The sequence below is a fragment of the Charadrius vociferus genome, unplaced genomic scaffold (genome assembly GCF_000708025.1).
Source record: "Charadrius vociferus isolate BGI_N301 unplaced genomic scaffold, ASM70802v2 scaffold400, whole genome shotgun sequence".
Taxonomy (NCBI): domain Eukaryota; kingdom Metazoa; phylum Chordata; class Aves; order Charadriiformes; family Charadriidae; genus Charadrius; species Charadrius vociferus.
This window is the reverse complement of record NW_009646556.1, coordinates 971126-995643: the sequence shown is the minus strand read 5'-3', so window position 1 is coordinate 995643 and position 24518 is coordinate 971126. Positions and strand designations below refer to the sequence as shown.

General features: G+C 40.0%; 1 protein-coding gene across 1 annotated transcript in view; it reads right to left on the bottom strand.

The window, feature by feature from the left end:
- Window positions 1-17390, bottom strand: part of LOC104287754 (sodium-dependent noradrenaline transporter-like) — a 52883-nt gene extending 35493 nt beyond the window's left edge. Inside the window, exons 1-3 of the mRNA XM_009886490.1 lie at window positions 17255-17390; window positions 13348-13479; window positions 9353-9590 (exon numbers count right to left, since the gene is read on the bottom strand). Coding sequence (XP_009884792.1) covers window positions 9353-9590; window positions 13348-13479; window positions 17255-17390 — 506 coding nt within the window. The remainder of the gene's footprint in view (window positions 1-9352; window positions 9591-13347; window positions 13480-17254) is intronic.
- Between the last annotated feature and the right edge of the window lie 7128 nt (window positions 17391-24518).

Genomic DNA, 24518 nt, shown 5'->3' with positions numbered 1-24518 from the left:
CCCTATGCTTTCTGCTGGGAAGATTCCCGTAGTCACCCAGTAACTCTGGCACCAATTCTTGCCTTACTTCCAGACTGCATTCAGCTGAAGGGAAATAGTTTACCTCTGTTGAAATCAGCAAACAGTAATCTGTTTGCCCACTGTCTTCTGTTTTGTCTTTGTGCAGCACTTGGGTCCTTTTTAATTTGGTGTTGGATCGTGAAGAGGAAACAGGAAGCCCAGCTGTATTCACACATAAATCCTACTAAAGACAAATTATTGAGGAGGCAGGGGGCAGCTGCTCAGTGGGACTCAGTAAATGAAGGATCCAGTCATAGTTCTAATAATAGGCAATGTTGGACCCAATAAATTATTCCGTGTCTTAGTGTTCCCATCTATAAAATACAGTTTATAATAAACCTTTGCTTTGTCTTCACTCTTTGTTGTGAGAAGTGGTGAGTATTAGAGTATAAACGGGGAACCAAACCAAAGTAAAAAGACATATCAAGGGTCATGATCTGAAAATTACTCTGTATCTTGTTCACTCCAAAACATTTAATCCATAGCCAGGAAACAGAGGTAAGAGTTTTAGGTGTAGAATTCTCCTAGACTTTTTTTGTCAGACTGGCTCTTTTTAAGGACTTTCTAAAGAGCCTTTTGTATTATTCATCCTTAGGCAGATTTACATCATTGTATTTTGGAAACTTAGCAGGTTTTGTACGAACAGATCAATTAAAGATCTTGGAGTAGACTTCATTTTCCCAATCCCAAGTCAATTACAACTTTAGGTTTCAATCCGAATATGATCACACAGCTATTATAGGTTCATTCTTTCTCCTTGTATTAAAGGCAAAAGTTAATTTGCCTAAATTTGATGTGATCAATAGAAGCATGTCATTCATCTGAACAATTCTTAAATGTGTTGTATCAGCTTTGTTCAGATTGCAAAAATATTATAAACTTGACAGAAAATTAGTATGTTAACCAACAAATGTGTTCATTTGTTAGTTAACATATTGAGTACTTCTAAAAACTTAAATACTTCTAAGAACTTCCAAGTACTTCTAAAAGTTAGGAGTCAATTTTATGGGATCAAACCCAAATGGCTTGCATACAGTAAGTATCAGCAAATTGGCTAAGATATAAATAGATACAGTCCCGGTCTCCTGAGCTTTATGTCCTATTCTGGTAGTTAGACTGTTTTTTTAATGATTTAAAACTTAATGCAAATTGTAGACTGAAGATGCTAAAAGGACTCTTAGTGTGTACAGTGTGCAATCTATAGAAATTAAATTACATACTTAATTTAGAAGGCAATTTGAAGCATGATAATTGTGCTCAATTAGAAAGCTCTCCTACATGCATCTCTTGTGTTATATATTTGGGCAACCATAGTTCAGTTGTCACTGCTGCCACTTACCTTCAGAGTACGAAATACGGTTGGTTCTTTCATTTGTGGAAGGTTGGGCTATCTGCATTAAGCAGATGTGGATAGAGTTGGTTTTGCACAGAGTTTTCCAGACTCCAGGTATTTTTACTTCAAGTACAGCACTGCTTACATTCAGCTGTACTACTTCCATGGCAGTTTGTATCCACCAGGTGTGTATCCACAGCTGTGGTACAAACGCTGCAGACCCAAGTTGGCTCTGTTCAGACTGAACACCAGTGTGTCCTCACTAATTCTGGGGCTCGAGCTGCAGTGCAGAGATAGCAGAGTGGCTCCATGTGAAGTCAGCAGAGTGCAGCAGGGTTAGCCTGGCTCAGACTCAGCTCTGCCACACATACAGCTGCTGGCTGAGCTGCTTGGGTGCCTCTGGGTGCTTTGTAAAGATCTCAGGATGGCATCGCTGCGATGCAGGACGGCCTGGCTCCAGGAGAGTGCTCTCCTACAGCCGAGAACACAGGAAAGAGGTCCTGAGCCATCTGATGCGCAGTGTGTACTATGTACCTCTCCCAGACCCTGGAGCGCTGGGCATGCTTCCAAGGTGTGCCAGGGGCTCTGCAGCAGCCAGCCTGGGTTCAGCTGGACGCACTCACTCCACCTCTCTTGGATACTGCGTTCTCTTTTGCCAACACCTTTGGGTTTTTCTGTTTCCTGAGATATTTCAGCTCCCTCTTGTGTTGGAGAATGGACCTGTGTAATGAACTTCAAGCTAGATTTTGGGAATCACAGAAAGATTATTTACCAGTGGCACCCTGACTGCCATATAATAAATTATTATTTGTATGGAATGAAATGGTATATCTTTTTGAATTGTGATAATCCTGAAATTGTATATGGCCACCAGGACTAAACTCTTAATTCACTGAGAATGTTTATCTCGGCTCACTGAAGTCTTCACCCAGCTTAATTCTCCCATTAACTTAATAATTCTGAGTTCCCCTGGTATTTGTGCCACACTTCAGCACATTTCAAGCCTGCATAGCAGACTGAGAAAAAGATTTTCAAAATTTGCTTTTAAATGCATTATAATGAGATTTGCAGATAGAATGGAAATGCTTGAATTTCACCCCTCTGTAGATCTAATGAATACTGAACTCCTGAAAAAAGATTGCGTGAAGATACATGGAAAGCAGTTAGAGCACGTCTTCCCAACTGCCCCGGCCCTCAGTCAGGAAGTTAAGGGGTGCTTCAGTCAGTACTCTCTGTGGACCGTGCACTGCCCGAGACAGGAGAGTCATAAAAGAAGAGCCTCAGCCTCTCCAAAGAAGCTGTTGAGCTTTCATGAAGCTTCACTTATTTCAGAAAAGGTGCGTGGAAAGACACAAAGTTGCCAGAACAAAGTCAACCATAGGAATAGGCCCATATGCAACAAAGTGAGGCCTGCTGACACATTTAAACAAATGCATGGTCACTTTATGGTTTGACTTTTGTTGTAGTGCTGGCTACTTTACACAGTGAGGTTATGTCTGTAGCCTTTTCGTAGATTAATACTTAGATGTGATAGTTTTGCCTGAGCAAGCGCTTCCCCTGTAAGAAGCTACACAGAAACACTAGCCGTGGCACTATGTCAGTACAGTGTTGTAGAGGTCATTTGATTGGAAACAGGTGAATACAAATAAATGGGTGTTGTGTGTGACACCTTTATTGGCTTTGCCTTGAGCCATATGCGCAGGTGGAGATGTTCCACAGAGAAAGGCTCTGCGTTTGCTTGCCAGAATTTCAAATGCAAGGTAATATAGGGGAGGTGCTGCAGCACTGACTTCAGCTGCTGTAATTATTGCTCAGAGCCTGGTACCACTACCAAACTACACAGGATCCTGTATGTAAAGATAAGCAGTTAGGATTCCTACAAGTTAATACAAAGCAAGCCAACTGCATGCAGCATAATTTGCAGCTCCTGACATTTGCAATATCTCATAACCCCCCCCTGCAAATTTAAGTTGGCAAAATGGTCATTCTTCCAGTCTTCTGGAATTGCTACGCAAGGCCGTGTTGTGGCTTAGGAGTAATTTCCATAAAGCTGTCCAAAGCCTAAGAACATGTGTACACACTTATACGGATTGACTTCCACTGTACTCACATTTAATTTCTTTTCTCTTTGTGTAAGGAAACGGTCAACAAATGTGAAGATGTGAATATACTGGAAAAGTAAATTTCCATAAAGCTGTGCATTTAAATATTTGTGGATAGCTGTTTTTATTTTATGCATGTAAATAATTTTACCAGATATTTCTGTACGCTGAGTCAAAAAGAGAAAGCTTGAGTTACTTAGTTGAGTCCAAACAAGTCAACACAGTCAAAAAGTAAATATGCAATGTGTAGGGATGCCAGTATGTTAGTCTCAGACTACGGATGAATAAACACTAAACACTTCCTGAATATGCCTGTGCATTTAATAATTGTTATCTAAAGCAGCTTGCTTGCTCATTGCGATTTTGGCAATGTGGCTGCAAATTTCTCACATGAAGTATTTAATGATATACCTGATTCTAAGTGCACTGAAATCAGAGGAGTTCTGTTACATTCAGGGGGTTTTCCTAGGGGTGAAGATACAGAACCTGGCTAGAATTATTGTTAGTCCCTGATTGCGTGAGCTCTGTGAAGGTAAACAGATGACTGCTACCCAACTTCAAACCTGTCAGAAACATCTGACAGCTTTCCTTTCATTTAAGATGCAGAAGATGAGTAAGTCTAGATATCTAGAGAGATTCTTAATTTCTCATTGCTCATGAACTCTCTAATTAGTTTACAGGGTATGGATGTTGCATGAAGAAACCTCTTAAAGAAGCTTCAGATGTATTCAGTGGAGGTTTGCTGTCCGTGAAAGTGGTACATCATTGACAACTGCTGATCATGTTTAGCATGAGCTCAGAGCCTTTTCTTACCAGATGTGATTAGCAGAATATAGGGCTATCCACGCTCATTAGTTCTTGTCTGATTCGGTTTTTATAAGCATTTATAGGCAGAACTGCTTATGTCCACTGTTAAAGTGGTGTTTGCTCTCTCTTGGGGGAGATTGCTTCACAATTGTTCTATGGGGATAGGATCCTGTATCTTCCTTTGGAGCTCATGCTGCTGATCACTCCATTTGACGTGATACTGAACTATATGGACCCTTTGCTCTGTGGTGGTATCTCCGGGGAAGACTTGTACCCCAAAGCAAAAAGCTGTTGGTCTGTAAAAGTAATCTTTGCTGTACAGGGTGAAGGTTTTTTCCGGCATATTCTCGGTTCACATACTTATCATAAATTGATATTCATAAATATGATAGATGCAGACTGCTGTGACTGAAAGTTGCCTTTACTCCTTGTTTGTAGGTAGCTTTTTGTGATTACTCACAGCAGGGCAGACTTGTGATTTCTGTGAATTTCCTTTACTGAATCTGGGACAAAAACTACTCGGTAAAAATGTTTTACTTCTTATACAGAAAGAATGGAAAAAAGTACTGTGAAAAAGTACTATCAGAGGAAAATAGCCATAGCTCAATATTTTTGTTGACAATTTCACTGTTTCGTTTAAAATTGCTGGTATTTGTTCCTACAACAGATTGTGATTTTTTTACAGGCACAGTACCTTGTGAGAAGAATAGCGCTTTTGTTCCTCCAAACTGGTATTTTTTAATTGTCAGTGTAAATCAAAACAAGATGGTAACAGACTTTTCCCAGACATAAGAACAGAGAGAACAAGTATAAAGTATGCCTGTATTCAGATAAAGTATTTAAATAGGGGCGACATGGAGAAGCTTGGGGCACTTTTTTGCAGTGGTGCACTTATGTTCTTCCAAAAAAGCATTTAGAATGATTTTTTTTTAACATACATTGAAAGGATGGAAGATCCTTTGCATTTTGTGTGTTTAATTCCAAACCTCTGAAGAGGGAAGTAATTAAAGTAATGTGTGCCTCCAAAGAGATGTGGAATTGACATTTTATTCCTAACTGGATTTCTCTTATGCCTGACTATTGCTAGCAAAAGGACACCAGTTGTTACCAGATTTTGGAGTGTTTGCTTTGCTAAGTTTGCAGTGTGCAATTACTTTATAATTGATTTTTAACTATCTCTAATGAAGTATTGTAGAGGTCCCGTTCCTTCCTGTTGTAAGCAACTGTCCTGTTATGTCGGTGGTACCTTTGAATTAAGCCTGAATAACTAAAAACAGACTTAGTAAAATGAAACACTCCAAGAAGTCTAAGTGTAGAACCACTTCAACCTGAATTATTGCCCAACTCTTAAGGCTTGAAAACAAAAGCCAAATATGTTTGTCAAAGTCTGCCTGTCACTGCCTTGGCATGGAAATTGTTGAAGTGATTTCTTCCAAGTCTGAGGCTTAGAGGTTTCTCCCTGCTTTCCCTCCCCGCCAAATACTGGACAGCTGAAAGATTTAGCCTAGATTCTTAGCAAGTTTTCCTTTCTCTCACTCAATGTAAATGGTGAGAATCAGCATATTTCTGTTGGAGGTGCCTTTCTTGAAGATAGATGAACTATCGCATCACAGTACTCCCACTTCTTCCTGCAGTTTATTCCTGTACTGGTGGAGATAGAGACAGTCAGCTCTGCAGCTGCATGGTTTTAGGAAATAATCTATACTAAATTCATGGTCAGGCCAGCTTTGTGTAAGGGAATTGTGTCCCAAAGAGAAGTGTCGGTTTCTCTTAAGGGGAACCACACCAGCTTTCTGCTTGTGACCTGTTTTTGAAGTACCTCTCTTCAGTCATTCTCCAGCTGCAAAATAGATGTTTGGTGTTTCTGCTCTCCCTGCTTCCAGTTCAGCCTTTCAACAAAGCAAGTTTGCCTATGTTCTTGATGTAAATATACAACCTAGAGAGCCAAGTTCAAGCTGTACCACCTTGCATGTAGCCTTGAGGCTGAAGACTTCAGTGCTTGGGCACATTTAGCACCCTTAACAAGCTTTCCATAAGCTGCAGTGCCATCCCAGTAACACAGAGCAGCGAGTTCTTGTTATGCTAGTTACTATGGTTGAAAATACAGCCCCAAATACTCCAAATTGGTTGGTCTCCCGTATGCCTTAGTAGTACTGAGGAGAATAGTGGAACTTATTTTCACCTCAACTGACAAAATCACTCCCTCTCTATGATATTTTTATAATGGGCACCACTGCTATTGCTGTTTTCAATCCCTGTTTTAATAACACTAATTATGATATCTTGTTGTGTTAGTGCAGGGGCTGGGCTTCCACAGGTATCCCACTGAAGTCTGAGTGGCATAATTTGATTTCCCTCTGGTATAAAAGTAGCTGCTCTGTTTCCTTGTTTCCCTATACAACTTATCAAAACTCAGAATCTGAAATCTGTCATATTAAATTTACTGCCCAAAAAGTAATTGTTTCTGCTACTGCTAATAACAGCTAATATTGCTAGTATCTTGCACCACTGGATAGCAGTACAAACCTTAAGAAAGTAAACATGATCGTAGAATTTGGAAACTGGCGTTTTCATGATGCTGTTACTTAAAAACTCTTCATCCACAGTATTACTAAGGAAGGATAAATTATCTATCCAGTCAATACTTTAGGATTTCTGGCTGTAAGGAATAGACTGACCTGACACAAACTATTCTGTCAGGAACTGTAGTTCTCCTCTGGCAGAGATTTGTTGATTAAGAAGTGACTAATGGCTATCTACTAGGAAGAATCAGGTGTGAGTCCTGTACAAACACCTGGGCCAAGTTCAGCTGTTGTTCAAACAGTAGTGCAGTATGGTATAAGGACGCCCACTATTCTTAAAGGAATATCCAGCCTTTACTTGAAGGGCTTTTCAGAGGGAACATAGCCAGTCAAGACCTGTAGTTGAACTGTTGCTTAACATACTGCATCCAAAAATGGTGCATCACTTTGTAAACCCACTATACTGATGCAAATTTACTATTACATCATCACTGCTATTTCCTGACCCTATTGCACATAATATGAAACTTTATAATCAGAAGATTCAGCTCTCCCTGTTGTAAAAAGACTATCGGAATGAGTTAGGTTATTTGATACAAGAGAAGAAACACTGTTTTCTGAATTGGGCTGTCTTTATTAGGTTGGCTCTGAGTACACTAAAACTTTGCACAAGTTTGGATCTACACCTGAGCTGTACGGCTGGACTTGATGAGCTAATTCAAATACTGGATAAGTGAACACAATGCCCCATGTGATTCCCTGTTTTTACAGCTGGGGAAGCAGATGTTAGAGATTGTGTTACATGAGTGGTTACTCTTCTCATTTTTGTAATATAATCTAGTTGCTAATAATCACAGAGCCTAGGGACTTAATTATGGCCCCAAAATTCGGGGATCAAAGCATAATGAAAAGTCAAATTCCCTTTTTATTCTTACCTTCTGAAAACTGCACCTTGAATCTATTTCATGGTGAGGAAAGACTCCTAATATTTCAAATTTCAATGTACAGACAGAATCACAAATTGAGCTGTTTCCCAGATCAGTGGAACTAAATCAAAACGTTGTGAATAGATTCTACCACAGCCTCACCCATTACAGAGTCAAAATCATACCCCAAGCATGATGTGATAACAGAAAATGCCTTGAACCACTTTAAAGGAGCAAAGCAAGAATATAGGGATTGCATTTTGCTTTACAAAGGCTTAAGCACAAGAAAATTATAACCCCCCCCTTTTTTTTAAATGCTGTTCAAATGAAAATTTTGTAATCATGCAATTCTTTGTTTGAAGTTGCTGAATGTATAATTTCTTTTAGTTCACTTCAAAGTCAAGTTCTTTAACTGACTACATGCGTATATAGCCTTTTGCTAGAAACGATCTATCTTTGCCTTTCGGTTATGAACACATCATACATTGTCTTTGTAAGGCCAGTAGATTTCCTAGCTGTCATTATTTGCCATTGTAGTGAGTTTCTTTGAACTCAACCCCCCTTATTGTTTTCAAAGCACTGAGTTTAGTTTATCCAAACCCCTGCCAACAGTTTGTGTATCACTACTGATCTTTCACTCTGCTGCCTTCAGAGCAGAAATAGCAGCCACAAATGTTTCAGAGCTATAAACACAGACCTCAAGATCCCTACTGTAGCCAGGCATGCTGTAACACACACTAGGTTATTTATGGGAAGAGTTGTGTCCCTTTGTTTCTACAGGGTTGGACTCTGCTCAGCAGGTGTGTGCCCTGATACCCTTCTATTCCCAACATAGAAATATTAATTTATTATTCAGATTAATTCAACAGCTGATGCAATTAGCCTGATGCCTGTCATCCTTTCTTTATCCTAATCAAATCCCATTTTCTCCTGGAGGTCCATAATGCAGTTGTTTATACACAGATTGATATCTTTGTTTTATAGTTCAGTTGTTGATTTACATACCTGTTTGGTTTTGATTCCAAGCATTTGATTTGAGTGTGCCTTTGTCGGTCTTGGCCCATATTGCAGAATGCTGTTTTGCTTAGGAATTAGAAAAAGCCCATCTTTCTACAACTGTGGCGCTCTCCTGCTCAGCGCTTCCTCTCACTTCATTGAACTATTGAAGCAGCTGAGCAAACGGAGGTCTGCTCTGAGATATTTTGCAAGTAGAGAAGCAGACCAAGTCTGTTGAACAAATGATTATTTTAAAGCCTTAAGAGTCGGCTCAGTTGGGCATACAGTCGTCTTTGTCAGAGTATTGCTGTGTTTCCTTGCCCTGGCAAAGTTGGTGCAAGCAGAAGTGATACATTGGGTAAGATCTATGTCTTTTGTCCAATTCCATTTTGCTCAGTGGCAAGTGCATTTGTACAAGAGAAATCAGAGCTCGCAGAGGCAAGAGTCTTATTCACACAGGAATACAGGTCAACATTACAAATCCATTTTAACCTTCGTCTTCCGATGCTTATTCTAGAGGCTGGATGCTAAGCTATTTTACCTTCTAGAGGAAACACTCTTAGACATAAAATGTTGAATAAATAGCAAAGTCAAGTCAACACTTACTCGTAAAATTCAGCCGCAGGAGTGAGCTTGTACTTTGAATATTTGGTACCATTGCCAAGCACTGATGCATTGAAGAGTTTGGGATCTGTACAGTTTGGGCTGTTCCAACTGTTGTCGCAGTTTGTCCAGGGGAGCTCAAATGTGAATGATGAAAATAGATAATACAGAGACCAAGCTATGATAACGTTGTAGTAGAAACCCACGTAAAGAGCTATGAGTATCACTGCATAGCCTACACCTAAAGACAAAGGAAAACTAGATTATACATTGCGTTTTATGTGCAACAGTATATGCAAACACTGTAGTTAAACTCAGCCATACATGGCTGCAAGTTCATTTTAGATCTTCAGACTAATAAAAGGAATTTTTTGACGTTTACATGCACACATGTGGACACAGTGTCACTGACCTTAAAACAAACAATTATATTAATGATTTTGGAAAATGACTGGCTTTTAGGAAGTCCAGCTGTTTGCCAGAAAAAGAAATTAAGCAGTGCAATGTCAAAATTTGCTCTTGTACAACTCTGTTGCTGATTTCCTTCCAATGCAGAAGATTGCAAGCCCATGTTAGGAGTAAAGCTCACTTCATCTTCATAATGTCAGAGTCCTTGGCAACTTTTCTTGGAAAAGTAAAGCTCGAGACTTAAGTGAAGCTTCCCTATGCCTCATTTTCCCACCCTGAGCTAGTTTGGAACAGACACTGATCCCTCTCCTGTTTCTTTCCCATTGTTACTCTCCAGATTGGCTTCCGCCAGTGTGTACCTAGGTCCAAAACATGCATGAAACAATCTGTGCTGTTCCACTGAGGGGCTCCAAGCGGTTCTTGGGCGTGCCAGTAAATCTTGGTGAATATCAAGCTTGGGGCTAAACTGTGTGTGGACCTTCAAACCATTTTATTATCTCCCCAGGATTTACAGAATCCTCACTGTAAGCATTCTCTTTGAACATTTGTTTTGTGTTTTTGCGTACTGTGAAGGGTGCTTGGAGGGTCCCTTTAGTGAGAGAGCCCCAGAGTGTGCATGTTGTCCTCATTAAAATGGACATTTTCCAATGGCTTGGGAGGAAGCTTTGGTACTAATGTCAGACCAGAACAAAAGTTTGTTGCCAGAATTATTCAGGAAGTTTGCCTTACTTTGGCGTATATAATTTCTTCCTTTACTCTGTGTGCAGCGTTGTTCTCTGAATCCTATCCCAAAGTTGTATTACATATAATGGGTAGAGACTACAGCTGTTTTATGATTATCATCACTGTATTGTCACAGCACCCGAGTGTAAACCTTTACTTCTAATTTTCTTCAGTTTAGTTTTTTGGAGATAATGCATTGGAGGCCTAGTAGTTGGAGATTATTACGCTTTCGTATTTCTTGATAAAGCAAGGAAGTAGCACTCACTTTGAGCATTAATCCTTGGTTTAAAATTTGCGTAAGGAATAGCTGCTGACCCTGAACGAGTTGGCAGTTCAAAGGCTGCTGCATATACCAAAGTTACTCTTTGCTCTTCAGGAGGCTTTTAATACATCGACCAGTTTGCTCATCCCTAACATTGGGGGAAAAGATTGTGAAAGTAACGATGAAACTGTATCTTCAAATCCTTGGTGCTTAAATGAATCCAGTACATTAACACTCAAACTCTAGTGATGCATTATGATCAACAGAATGGAGCGGAGGGGTGAATCACCCAGGGGGATAATTCTTAAATGCTAATGTGAATGTTAAAATACTAAGTACAAATAATACATGTTGCCCTCTAATTGGATGATTTCCTGAGATTCCTCCAATTTAGGAGGACAATGACAGCTATTTAATACTAAGATTAAAAAATACTGGATCAAATGTATCTTAAATGTCACTCCTCTGAAATCATAAGAATGTTCAGGAATGAATCTGCTCTCGTGTTTCTAGGTCTAGCTTTTCTTAAAAGTAATGCTGCACCGCCCACAATGTAAAATAGACCCTGGAAAATGCAGAGATGAAAACAGACTGTGTTGCAAAGGTTACAGGGTATATTTTTAATTGCATGTGTTATGAGAGCATCTCATTAGAAGTAGAGTCCTTAGAGTTCATAGCAATAATATTCATAGCTAAAATTAGTACTATAGTGCTGCTCATTTAGAGCAGCTGTTATAAATTTGTGTAGACTGTGTACTTTTCATGTGAGTGAGAGATTTGAGTTATCCTAGAAACAACTCAAAAGCGTTAGCAGTGAAATGTGTTTGTGTGTTATCAGAAGATTTGATAAACTTTAGAAGTACTGGGTTCATACTAATGCTGAGGTGCAAATACAACTCAATGCTTATTACTTTTTGAGAATCAAGTAACTTATGCTATTCTATGTTCTAGTAATAAGAAGACCTAAAAATCAACAGTAGTGTATGTTTAGTCCACCTTGAAAATGTCAGCTTAAAAACACAGCTGGAATGTCAACAAGACTATACATGAAATAAGTTCTGTTTTCCTTTCTCATCATCTTTTCAATCCTGAAGTCAACAGATAGAGTGCCTCTGAGCACAGTGGTATTTGGCTCAAACACTTTGAGATCCTAAAGGTCTAATTTTTTCAGTTAGGTTTTCAAAATCCTTGTTGCCGTCCAAAGGTATTAACTGATACTGGCAGGAGTTTTGATTGAGCAAGGGTCTTCAGGTCGCAGGGTGCTGGGATGAATTTTGTCTCCCGTGAAGTGATTATAGAAGGGCTGGGTAAATCTATATGAATTCATTTTAAAATTTTGGGGCATGTCTTTTATTAGCTTGCTTATTTATTTTTTATTATATCTCTAATTTTCTTGTGAGTTTTGGGTTTGACTGGTAAGAAAAAACCTGCAGTTTTCCTATTCTGTGGCACTAGACTCCTTGAGGAGGAAAGCTGTATTTCGAGAAAGAAGACTAACATTTACTCAGTGTAACCTATATCCAAGCACCGGATCCGCCAAGTTTGGATTGCTGCTGTTAAGCTCCTCAGCTTTTGTCAGTGACGGGATGAACACGATCTGAATTTTAAGCTTCTAAGATCAGCTGAGGTTGACTGGTTTAATTTCAAATAGCTCTGTGTTGAAAAGGCTTTTACATAAGATTTTAGATACAATCTGGTATAGATATAAGGGAACTTAACATATTTGCTGGTAAGCAATGCTTAAGAAAAATATTTAAGGAGCCTCAAGAATTGTTTCATGTACAGAAAGCATATGGCTTCTTTCACCCAGGGAGATCCCTTTATCCCTGATCAATGCCAAACACCCTGATCAGTATCCAAACATCTAACCTCGGCTATTTCTTCCTTGCAGAATGATTGCAACTCAGTGCACAAGACAACAGTCCACAGCCTTTTATTCAGTGGCACTGGAGAGTTAACCCTCGTGGAAAACACTCAATAGTAATAAAAATGTTCAGGTTTTAATAAGTGCTTTTCATTGCTAGATTTGAAAACCACTTTACCAAGTCTATCAGAATCATTGCTCCCATTTCATAGGCAGGAAGACTGAGGTACAGAGCCACAGATAACTCACATGATGTTACAAGTCTAGTGGCTGAACTACAGTCTTCACAACTCCGTTTTAGTGTTCTTGCTACTGTGGTACACTGACTTCTGCAGAGAAAGCGCTGCAGAATGAACTGAGTGGAGTCAGTGGTTGTATTAGTTGCTGGCGGAGACAGGGCTGAACTGACCCCGGTGGGATTTGTTATTTCCAGATGTTTGCATTGCCAGCCCCTCCCTCCACCTAGTGATACCCAGTTCCTCCCACTCCCCAATATGCTGGGCAAAGGGAGGACAGGGCTGAACTCCTCCTCTGTTGTGCTCGTCAGCAATCACCCTGAAGGTGATTTCTGTGGCTTTTCCCATTTTGTCCTCCACCTGTGACAATAAAAAGACTTCTGACTTCAAGGGCTGGGGAAAGGTCAGCAAATATGCTGTCTGTGGAAAAATGAGACCTTTACTTTGTGATCACGAGTGTGTAGCACCCTCACAGTGCTATTCAAGTGAGCAGAGGGACACTTACCTTTGAAAACTGGACAGATTTTCCACACAGTGGCAGCCCCTTCTCGGTTATACTGTCCCAGTGCTAATTCCATATAGAACAGGGGCATTCCAGCAATGATTAAGAAGAGGATATAGGGAATAAGAAAAGCACCTGAAAAGAGAATAATTAGACATTGTAGTCTGTTTTGGTTACATTTTGCTTTATTGCTTACTTCTACTGGCTAAAGACAAAGCAACTGTGCCTTTGGGAAGTAGAAAGGAAATACCAGGAAGGAAGAACCCATGTTCTTTTGTCCCTTTCCAGGTTGGTTTGTTTGTTTGCCTGTTTTTTTAAGGTCTCAAGAGACAGAACCCCTGAAAAAAAGCTGTAGACGATGGCTCCTACTTCCCCCTAATGTTTCCCCTCTGCTTTTGACTTCAAAAGAAAAAAAAAGTGTCCCTGAAAATGAATGTCTATCTGAAGAAATGATGCCTAACGCACTTGCAGAGCTACAGTGAAAGGGATTCTCAAAATTTTTGTCAAGTGTTTTTTAGTGTAGTATGTTCAAAAGGGAGCATGGAGGCCAGTAACAGGGGAAAAGAAATGTTGTGCAAGTTCTTGTAAGTGTGATTTAAATCGTACTGTTTCAAGTGTCTGCAGGAACCTCTGGCTTGAAAATTAATCACTGCTGGTCAGTCATATGGAATTCGGGCTTCCATGGCATATTTTGCTTTTTGCTATAATAAATTCCCTTATAAAATGTGTTAGACAACACACCTCTTTCCAACCTTGTGATACTCATTGCTGTTAACGGGGAGTATGTACTAGGTTTCACTGCTAGCCCCAAGTACAGCATCTTTATATTGCAGCAGGGCAGTGCTGGGGCTGCTTGCACCTTCCTGAAATACAGAGCTTTACTTGACTGAGGATTCTCCTGTGAGTTTATACCACAGAAACTGTCACCTGCAGAAAAATCCTGACGTGTCAGTGCTGTTATCATTAAGAGTATTGCCAACTGAAATACAAAAGGATCATCTAATGTTAGAAATTATCTGAAAATTTCTTAGTAATTTTATATGATGCACGTCAAAGGGCATGGCTACATATGATACTATAAAACAATTATAGTTGGTGTCATGTTAAATAACTGGATGGATAAGGCCAACCATATCCTGGGCTGCATCAGAAGTGTGGCCAGCAGGTCAAAGGAGGTGCTTCTGCCCCTCTGCTCCGCTCTCGTGAGTCCCCACCTGGAGTACTGCGTCCAGCTCTGGAGTCCTCAACATAAGAAAGACATGGACCTGCTTGAATGTGTCCAAAAGAGAGCCACGAGGATGGTTCGAGGGCTGAAGCACCTCTCCTACGAGGAGAGGCTGAGAGAGCTGGGGCTGTTCAGCCTGGAGAAGAGAAGGCTCCGGGGAGATCTTATTGCCGCCTTCCAGTACCTAAAGGGGCCCTACAGGAGAGCTGGGGAGGGACTTTTTACTGGGGCATGTAGTGACAGGACGAGGGGGAATGGCTATAAACTGGAAGAGGGCAGGATTAGATTAAACATTAGGAAGAAGTTTTTCACTTTGAGGGTGGTGAGGCACTGGAAGAGGTTGCCCAGAGAGGCTGTTGAGGCCCCATCCCTGGAGGGGTTCAAGGCCAGGCTGGACGTGGCCATGGGCAACCTGGGCTGGTGGGAGGTGTTCCTGCCTATGGCAGGGGGGTTGGAGCTACATGATCATCGAGGTCGTTTCCAACCTAAACCATTCTATGATTTTATGGATGTTCTGTCAGTCCTCTGCTTTGTGGTACCTGTAAAGTGTAGCTTGTAATTTATTGCATAGCTTACTTGGTCCAGAACAGTTCAATTCATGTAAAATTTGTCTGTATAAAAAGATTAGATTGTTTTGATAAATAAGGACCTGAAAGAGTAACTGCACAACCTGAATAACTGACTGCTGTCCTTAGGAGTTACATATGAAAAAGAAACTAGATTGTGAAAATCAAAGTGATGATGTTCAGCAAAAGAAAAAAGAAAACCAGCAGCAGCTCTCTATTTCTCCCAATAGCAGGTAACAGGAACTTTTGCAAACCTTTAAAATCTGCTGTACTGGTTTAGTAATTTGAAAACTTCCTTTGCAAAAGGAAGTAAGTTTGCATTGCTTCCAAATACCTAAACTTACAGAAGGTGTGTGTAGTCCATGAAAGCTAAAAGCATGACTGCAGCTATCTAAAACATGCCAGTAAACAGAAAGAATTGCATATTTAAAAAATACTTCTGAAACTACAGTCGTGCTTTTAAAAGTCTGAGTAGTTGTTGCTCCTTTACCTTTCATGTTTGCTTTTTCACAGATATTACTAGCGTAAGCTGCCTACTGTACCTATTCAGAGAGGGAATTTTGAGTATATACTGGAGAACAAGAATAGAAAAGCAAACTCTGTTCTCTTAGTCATACCACAAATCTAGTTCTAAAAGTAACGTGCTGTAACATAATGGTAAGGGCAATGTATTCAGCATTCAGTCATAAGTTTAGACATTTGAAAGTTGAAATCTTGCAATGAAACAGAGATAAGGTATATCAACAGAAATAAAGAATAGCTTAAAGCTTTGAGAATGTATCCTAAAAGCGGAAATATATTGGTTGGTATCACTTTGGGGGCAAGAATCTTATTCATGCAGTTTATATGGAGTGTAGTGTGAATGCAACCTGCATTTACGTAAGCTACTACAGTACCAGTGATACACGTGTTAATAATATTTCAGTGTTGTTCATAAGCTGCTTTCTATGGTTGTCATGTTGAACTGTCATATGTTTGAATATTGTAGAGAAAAAAATATTTGTATTCCACAAACACTTGATACTTTGCAGTCCTGAGCTTTGTTCAATGTTGAAACATACTCAGCTAAATCAATCTGGGGTACTACATATTGCTTTCACTATATCTAGAAATATTTTAGGTGACGTTACTGTCAGATGTCTTGTAAGTGACAGCCTTTGAAGTGCCATACTTGTCTTGCTTCAATAGTATTGCAGTGTGTGGAGCTGACTCACAAACCTAGCTTGTATTTGGGAGGTATGGAGTTTGCACAGAGTGCTGTTTGATTAATCTCAATGTCAAGAGACTGTGGAAAACACTTTGCCACAAATTGAATAGGGAAATTTGTGTTTGAGAAAATTAATCCTGGAGATGCGTAGTGGACATACATATTAAATGCTAGTTTAAAATACGTGGTTTTTAAGTATGACTAATACCATGATGAACTGTGAAGTGTACTGTACTTAGATGACGCTCAAGCAAGTATGCCTCTTTGGCTGCGAGTCATTCCGGGCTTTAGTTAAAGGAGGTTTCTTTCTTTTTTTTTTTTCTTCCCCCGCCCTGCCCCCGCAAGGGATTAATAAGGTGTGGTGTAATTTTGAGCAAAGAGCAGTTACGCAGTATGGCAGGGTTTCATAGCTGGGTTACTTTTCAGGTAACTAAATGATTGAAATATTTTGAAATTGAGATAAATCTCAAAGTAAGGGTGCTTAGTCACATTAAGTTGACTTAATGTTTTGGAGACTTCTGGAAACTTCTTGTTTAACAGCTTCTGATTAGGTAAAAAATACCAAAAAGTCAAGTATTTTGTAAATATCCTGATATTTTCTCTTCTCTTCCCAGCCAGTATCCAGAATCAAGCGTCACTGGGGTTCACTGAACCCTTTCTGAGATCATGGGCACTTCAAAGGAAAATAAATGATGGTCAAAGTATCGAGCAAATTGCTGTAAACAAGAATGGTACGAAAATGCTTATAAACAGCACGTGTGATATATGATCGCCCTCACTTTGTGATTGCGCAGGGGCTCCATCATAGGACTGGTTTGTGTACAGTATCCTGTGAGGAAGAGGGGTTGTTTGGAAGGAGCCTTCATACCGCCCTGCCTGTGCGAACGTCTGTGGGGCAGGGAGGGGGCAAACCGGCATCCTGGTGGGCCTCTTGCATTAGGTTCACTGGTGTGAATTTGAGCATCACACCACACTTCTCTGAAGGAGCAGCCTCACTGTTAATGCCTTCCTGGTCTATGGAGTCAAAATGTCTTAGGAAGAGCGACATGACACCAGCTGCGTCACTCCTGCCTGCACCACTGGCCACAGAAACTGCTGTGCTTTAATTGCATGAATCTGAGGGGCCAGTCTGATTTGTATAGCCCAGACAGCTGAACTCTTAGGGAGCACACAGTTTGGCTAACACTTCAGACTAGCTTGCCAAGATCTACCTACCTCAGAGAGCTGAGGGAATGCAATCTGTGGGATTGCTGCATTGGCAGTAACGCTGATAGCACTCGAGGGGATTCCGCTCCCCCACTGCGTGATGGGACGGGGCTGAGCACACAGCTGCATCCCACAAGGCAACACTGGTCTCGGCAATCCTTAATGGTGCCTAATTTCCCTTTACAGCTAAAAATCTGAAGTAATTAACATCTGTAATACAGCCCTGGCTTAAGACCCATACTTGACTTGCTACTGAGTTCTGTGCAGTTCAAAATCCACAGGTTGGCCTTGGACTGTTGTGAATTGCTACATCTTGCTGTCAACAGATTTCATGAGATGCGTATACACCCCATAAGGTACCAGTGTATACATGGAGTTCAGACGGCCTTATGTCTTATGCAAAACTAGATTAGGTCAAACCTCAGCTTCTACAAGAACCATCTGTGTGAAACTTCAAGTGGAAATTTATACAGTTTGTTTTTTGTTTTTTTTTTTTAAAAAAACACCGTTACATTTAATTAATGAAGGACAAAATACAAGACAGGCTTTTTATTCCTGTGTTCAGTGCCAAAACAGCTTCTTAATTTTGGTATAACAGAATCCATGCAGAGTGTCTCCTCCCTCTGTTCTTCAGCATTCACAGATCTTATAAGGGGTGGGAAGCAAAGGTTAATGCAGCTCTAAATAGTCCTCTTACTCCCACAAGTAGGTCTCATCTTGCTTTTAAATACCAGAAAGAAAGAAGCATCAATTTACTAATGACTGAAAAAAAGATCATTTAAACAGCTGCTGTTATCCTAAAAGGATTTGTTGATGCACATACAGCAAGTAGGCCAGGACAGGGGTAGTTGAAACAACTTTGAACTATTTGTGCTCATTAGCCTTCTGCATTTGTTACCATGGTTATTCTAGTCAAAATGTTAACTGGTGGGGATGTCTGCTAAAACAACAAACTTCGAGCAAATATTGTAGTATATTTGCAGATAGGAGTGTTTCCAGTATTTGTGCAGGAAAAGAATCTAAAAGATCTCCCAATTGGTGCATTGAAATATGAGCTAATCTCTGTATCTGATCAACACTGCTTGGTTTCTTTAATTGGTGCAGACTCTTGTGAATGGAAAAGGAAGTCCCTGATGCAGAGATCTTGAAATCTAAATCGTACAAGATCACCACAGGTAGAAAACCGAGGTAATTGGAAAGGCAGGCATTTCTTAGTACATGAACGTTAATTCTGGCTCTTCAGCAGACTAGCTAGCAGCTGGCTTGCACAGCCACCGAGGGCACCTCTGAAGGAGGCGAGCTTGAGCCTGCTGCTGGCTCCTGGGAAGGAAGGGGTCGAAGGGTAGACCTTTACTGACCTGAGATTAAAAGCAATAAGGGATTGCGTGGCACAGCAAAGAGAAGTCAGAGAAACAAAGGAGTATGATGTAACCTCAGCGTCAAAGCCAAGACGATGATTTTAACAGCAGCTGTATGATGATGTTGAGCCCAGCCAGCAATAGATTATAGTAGTCAAAAATAACATTTTTCTGCAAAACAGACTGTGTGACATACTATAAAAACTTCAGCAGCACTTTGCACGTATAAAGTCCTCCAAGTATGCAATAAAATCTTACAAGTATGCAACCTTTTTCATGGAAAGTATTTCTGAATCATAAAATCAGTGGAGCTATACCATGGTGAGTGACATGTTTCTTCTGAAGTCCTTATATTTAGCTACTCCCTCTAACACACCATTGCTAGATTTGAACCTATTTATATTTCTACTCTCAATTTGGGCTTGGAGCCTTCAGTTTTTCCAGAATTCCAATTTTAATAGTGTTCCTTTCACTCAAAAGAAAGTGAAAACAAATAGTTTCCAGAAATGGTTCAATGCTGTTCATGGGCTGATGCCAGCTGAAGCCTGCATTTTTTGTCTTGAGCCATTAACCTGCTACTGCCTTGAAATCACTTGGAGTGACTTGAAGCGAAGTGTATTTATAAGCTGGACACTGGGATGCAACAGAAAGGGTTACCCAAGCCCTTCCATGTGAACCCAGTCATCTCTTTGGCTTTTTATTACAAGAGTAATGAGCTAAAGAAACCCATTAGTAGCTATTTTGAACAAATTAATGACAGTTAAATATACCCAGCCACTCAGAGCAGCATGATTCATTCATAAATAACACCCAAGTCATTGGCTAAGGTCCTATTTACATAAATTAATGAAATGATCACATTTACAACAGTGTGTAATTTAAAGATAATCGCAGGAACATACACGAACAGAACCCTGGCCTATGTTGTTTGATAGGAAATTAAAGAATAAATAAAGAGACATGGTGAGCTTGAGAGAATATGTATCAGGTTGGTTCAAGTCAGCCAGTGTGGCAGTGGGAGCTCTGGAGCTTTGCAGGGGGTTCCTGCTGCTGACCTTCACAATGCTCTCGCTGCTGCTAGCTTAGGAAATTGAGCCATTCCCATCTTCTGCTGTGAGTGAGACTGTAGAAGGTCCAAAACTCTGTTTTACAAGGCTGCAGTGATAGCTTTTCTTTTCATATTGTGCCTACTTACAGCAGAGGTACTATTGGAGCTGCCCCCTTTGTTTCTAGATAAATGAATTAGCATCAAGAGGAGTTTTGACAGTAGTTTGGTAAGTAACTAACCTGAAGTTTGTAACAATGTGAAGGTCTAGCTACTAAAATTTCAGCCCAAATCCATCTTGTTGATTTTGTGGCTTTTTCTTTTTTAACTACCTGACTGGTTTAAACAAAAATGGAGTGTGAGCTGGAACGTGGAGCCAGCTTGTAGACCATTTTGTTGTGTGATTTATGAAATGCCTATCATTAATGTTCAATAGAACAGGGTTTGTAGGAGTGGTACTATCCTTTCCTGGAATAGCTAACACTGTTGGGAACAAAACAGCAAACTTTCTAGTTCCCAAAGTCTTCAGAAGGTGCTGGTTGGAGGAAGTGCCCAGTACTGGACTACCAGGTCAGAGTGCAGATGCCTAGCTGGGAAGCACTGCTGCTTCACAATAAACATGACTGGAAGCTTAAGAGCTGCTAAATTAAGAAGAGAAAATGCTATTTTATCACTTTATTAATAGGAGTGCTCTATTCGTGTTTTTCCCCAACCTTGCAATTATTAGGGGTGACACAAGGATATATTTACCTGCAATTGCATTATGAACAAAACCACCCATGTAAGGTGTAGGCTGTACTCGAGATGTACAAAATCAAGCGTCTGTCAAAATGTACCCTGATTTATTGGTGGCAGAACATCTATGGCTAAAAATATTTTTGAATGAAGACGTCAGAAGCTATTTGTTGTGAACTTATGGATCAAGAGAAGCAGGTTTTGCTGGACTCGGGCACTAGAAAATCCATAACAACATAACCTCATGTGAGAAGTTTTCCTTGAAATGTGTGTACTGAAAAACTATTTTCTGTGATGTCCAGAATATAGTCATGTACGTGAAAGGAAATACTACTTCATCAGCTTTAGCTGTCGTCAGGAAGATTTTTGGCAACTACAGTTTTACTTTGGTTCAGATGCAGACTGTTGGGCATGGTTCTCTCTCCCTCCTCAGAGAACTTGTATGTTCATTTGTGTTTGTTTTGCTTCAGTCAGCTGTAAACTTAAATGAATGTTTTCAAAATTCACGGATCCATCTGATTTTGATGTCAGAATGGATTGTTAGATACTTTGATCTTACTGCCTGTCTAACACAAACTAGTGTTTCAGACAGAAGAACAATGCTGATTTGAAGATACCAGGCAGACCTTTTGCTTTTTGGTAATTTATTTCATAGGTTAATAACTTTGGTGTTATAATTTTTTTTTTTAAATCATTATTTCTAATTTGAATATGTGACATTTGATTGTGGTAGTGCTTTCCCTGATGAATTAAAATACCCTGCAATACTTTCTGTTTACTTCCTGTGAAGATGCTTAAGCACTGCAATCAAGTGTTTCAGCCTTCTTTTTATAATCTGAAGAGACTGAGTGAACTAAACTAATGAATTAGTGTAATAGCGATTCCTGGGTTTCTATCTAAAATTCCCACCTTACAGGTATTTCTTGATGCAGCACGTTCATAAATTTGCAGGTTGAAGGGTTATGCGGGCACTTTTTGTACCCATCTTAAGCTATGGTACCCACTTCCTGAGCATTTGATGCCTCAGGAATTTTTTTGAATGCCAAGTTTCTATCCTTGCGATGCTCCTCCACCTTACCAGAAAAGAGTCTGGGATGAATCCTCTGGATTTCAGCCCCTCTTTTCAGGCAGTGTTAGTCCTTGCTTTGGTCTGTCTCCTCTTTCTGACATTCTCAGGATTGACCCTGTGCCCGCTGCTCACTGTCCTGTGTACATTGTACAGGGGATACATGGCGAGACTCACCTCCCAGTTATGCCAACTGTGTTGGGTGGCTAATATGAAGTGATACAACTGCCCTGGCAGAGCTAATTAGAGCCACAGTAGTAGCTAATGTACACAGTGGGATGCAGCATGTTAAAAGTGCTTTGTTCTGTACGCACAAGAGTGCAATTTCTGATTCACAACACAACCTCAGATGGAGGGTGTTTCTCTTAAAGACTGCTTTTTCTTTTGCAGCTCGTCAAAATAAAAAAAAAAGCCCTAGAGTTAAGCACCCTCTGGAGAGGACGCACTACCCATTTTAGGCAGCATGAGATTCATAACTGTGCCAGGGTAAAACAAAGTGCTTAAGACATCTTAAATCAGCTCCAGACAAGTGCCAGGCAGCTTTCAGGAGGATTAATGTACAAACCAATAGGAGGTAAATGCCTTGAAATTCTGCTAGAGAAGAATCAAGTACAAACACTCTCAGGCACACTTAGAACTTGCCTTACCATTTAGTGATTAACCCAATTTTAAGTTGTAACTCCAATTTTTGGACTTAATGACCAAAGCAAAACATTCCTTTTCCTTCCAGGCTTTATTAGAGATTTATTTGCAATAGTGGAATACTTTCTGTCCTATGTTAATCTTTACAAACTCTTGCACCACAGAATCCTCTAAATTCTTCCTATTAATAAAGGGTTATGTTCTGTCACAGAAGTATGAGACAGTTGTACGTTCCTATCTATGAGAATTCTAGTAAATCTAACCTTCACTCTCAGTCATAAATGAAGCCTTTCAGTATGAATGTTCTTTCTGATGCTGCTCAAGGAAGCAGAATAACTATACTGTAAACTACATATAATGGGTGTTTATACAGGGCTTTAAAGTAGAAGGCAAACAGTTACATACACTATAAAGCCATTCTCCAGGTTTTATTAAAGCACACCTATGTTTTCTGTCAACACTACATGGAAGTACTCTTTATGTACAGTTTTCTGCGACATCTATATTTCTTAGACATGCTATGTAAACTACAAAGTACAGCTTTCACACATTTTGAAATAGATAGTATGCTACCTAGTCATAAATAATATTTTCTTATAGAAGACAAATGTTGCATCTGTTTAAATTATTTGTAAACTTTAATGGCTGTGTGTGAAGCTGTTAGCAATGATTTTGGCAAATTTCGCATTACAGTGATGGCTACTACTGCATAATTGCCTCTAACGATGCAAAACCCTGGACTCTTATCAAAGATTATAGTTGCTGTTGGATTGTGCTAAAATTTTGGAAGGTCTGGGCAAGGGTGGCTTCCAAATGGCTGTGGCTTCTTGACTTTGTACCTTTCCATTAGCACTGAACACAAGAATTTCACAAAAACTGTCACATGTTCTTTACAGAAAACTTTTGCATTTGGAAAAAAATCTGTATTTGGCCTAGAGTAGTGCTGGAAATACTCTGTACACAATGCAGAGCTGTCAGGTGGGGGTCTCTGAGAAGTTGGGCATTGTGGGCATAAAGCAAAACTTTTCATTATCATCCCTGCAAGAGGAGGGCTATACGAACTACTTCCCTTGATGTTCCCTTGCTCCGAAGGGTAAACTGAGTCTCACCTAGACGAGTATGAAACCACAACAGTGCTGCATCAGCCTCACTGTACTGGCTAGCAACACCCTTCCTTCATTTTCTGTGCGACTACTCTCCATTTTTTTGTGTGAATCAACCAGACAGAAGTTTTTATTTAAGCGTGAAACCTGAGCTTTATGTTTGTTCTTATTTGGTGGGCTGTTTTCCTAATAGGCTTCAAGCAATGAAGTAAATTTTCCCCTCAGTCCAAGCTGTCCAATACGTACTTTGTCACTGCCATTCTGCACAGGGCCTCCTGGCTTGAAATGCCATAGAAGAATGTGAAAATGACCTCAGGGCCCATCATAGCTCACTGCCAAGATGAAGCAGAGGCTTATTAACAGTTTAAAGCAAAATCCTTCTTGTTTCATCACAGTGCAAACTTTTGCTAGGGCAGATCGTGGGGCAATTTTGTTCACTGATTACTCACACCTTATGATGAATCAGCATGGCTGAGCTTGCTGTTTTCAACTTAGCACGCAACTATATTTTTTTCATATTTCTAAACAGCTTTTTAAACACATAATACCTCATGACTGTAAAACAGTATTTGGAAGGAAAAATGTAGGTGATCTTGAAGATCTCCAGATCTCTTGGGTTAGGGTTAAAGACATGTCATGTATGTGTCAATGAAGGATTAACCTGCAGTTTAGAAATAGCCTGGTAACTGTTTTCACTCACGTTCTTTTAGGGAAGAGTCAAGGGAGAGACAGTAATCGATGCCAGCTATATTCCTACAACTGCCAATTTCAAAAACCATGGGTTAGACCCCAGAATAATTTAAAATGTCTTAAAAGGAAGATCTTCTAGTCCAATCCTTTCATTTGCCTGCTGGCTTTTAGTCTTGTACTTGCTTTGTATTTTCCCAGCTTTTCTCTTCAGCCTTGAGAGCTAGAAAGAGATTCTTGCCTAATTATTTGTCTCTATAAAACTGTGAGAGTAAAAAGCACTTCTTAAAATAGTACTTTTTTTATTGCCTGAGCCCTACATAGGAGAATGCCG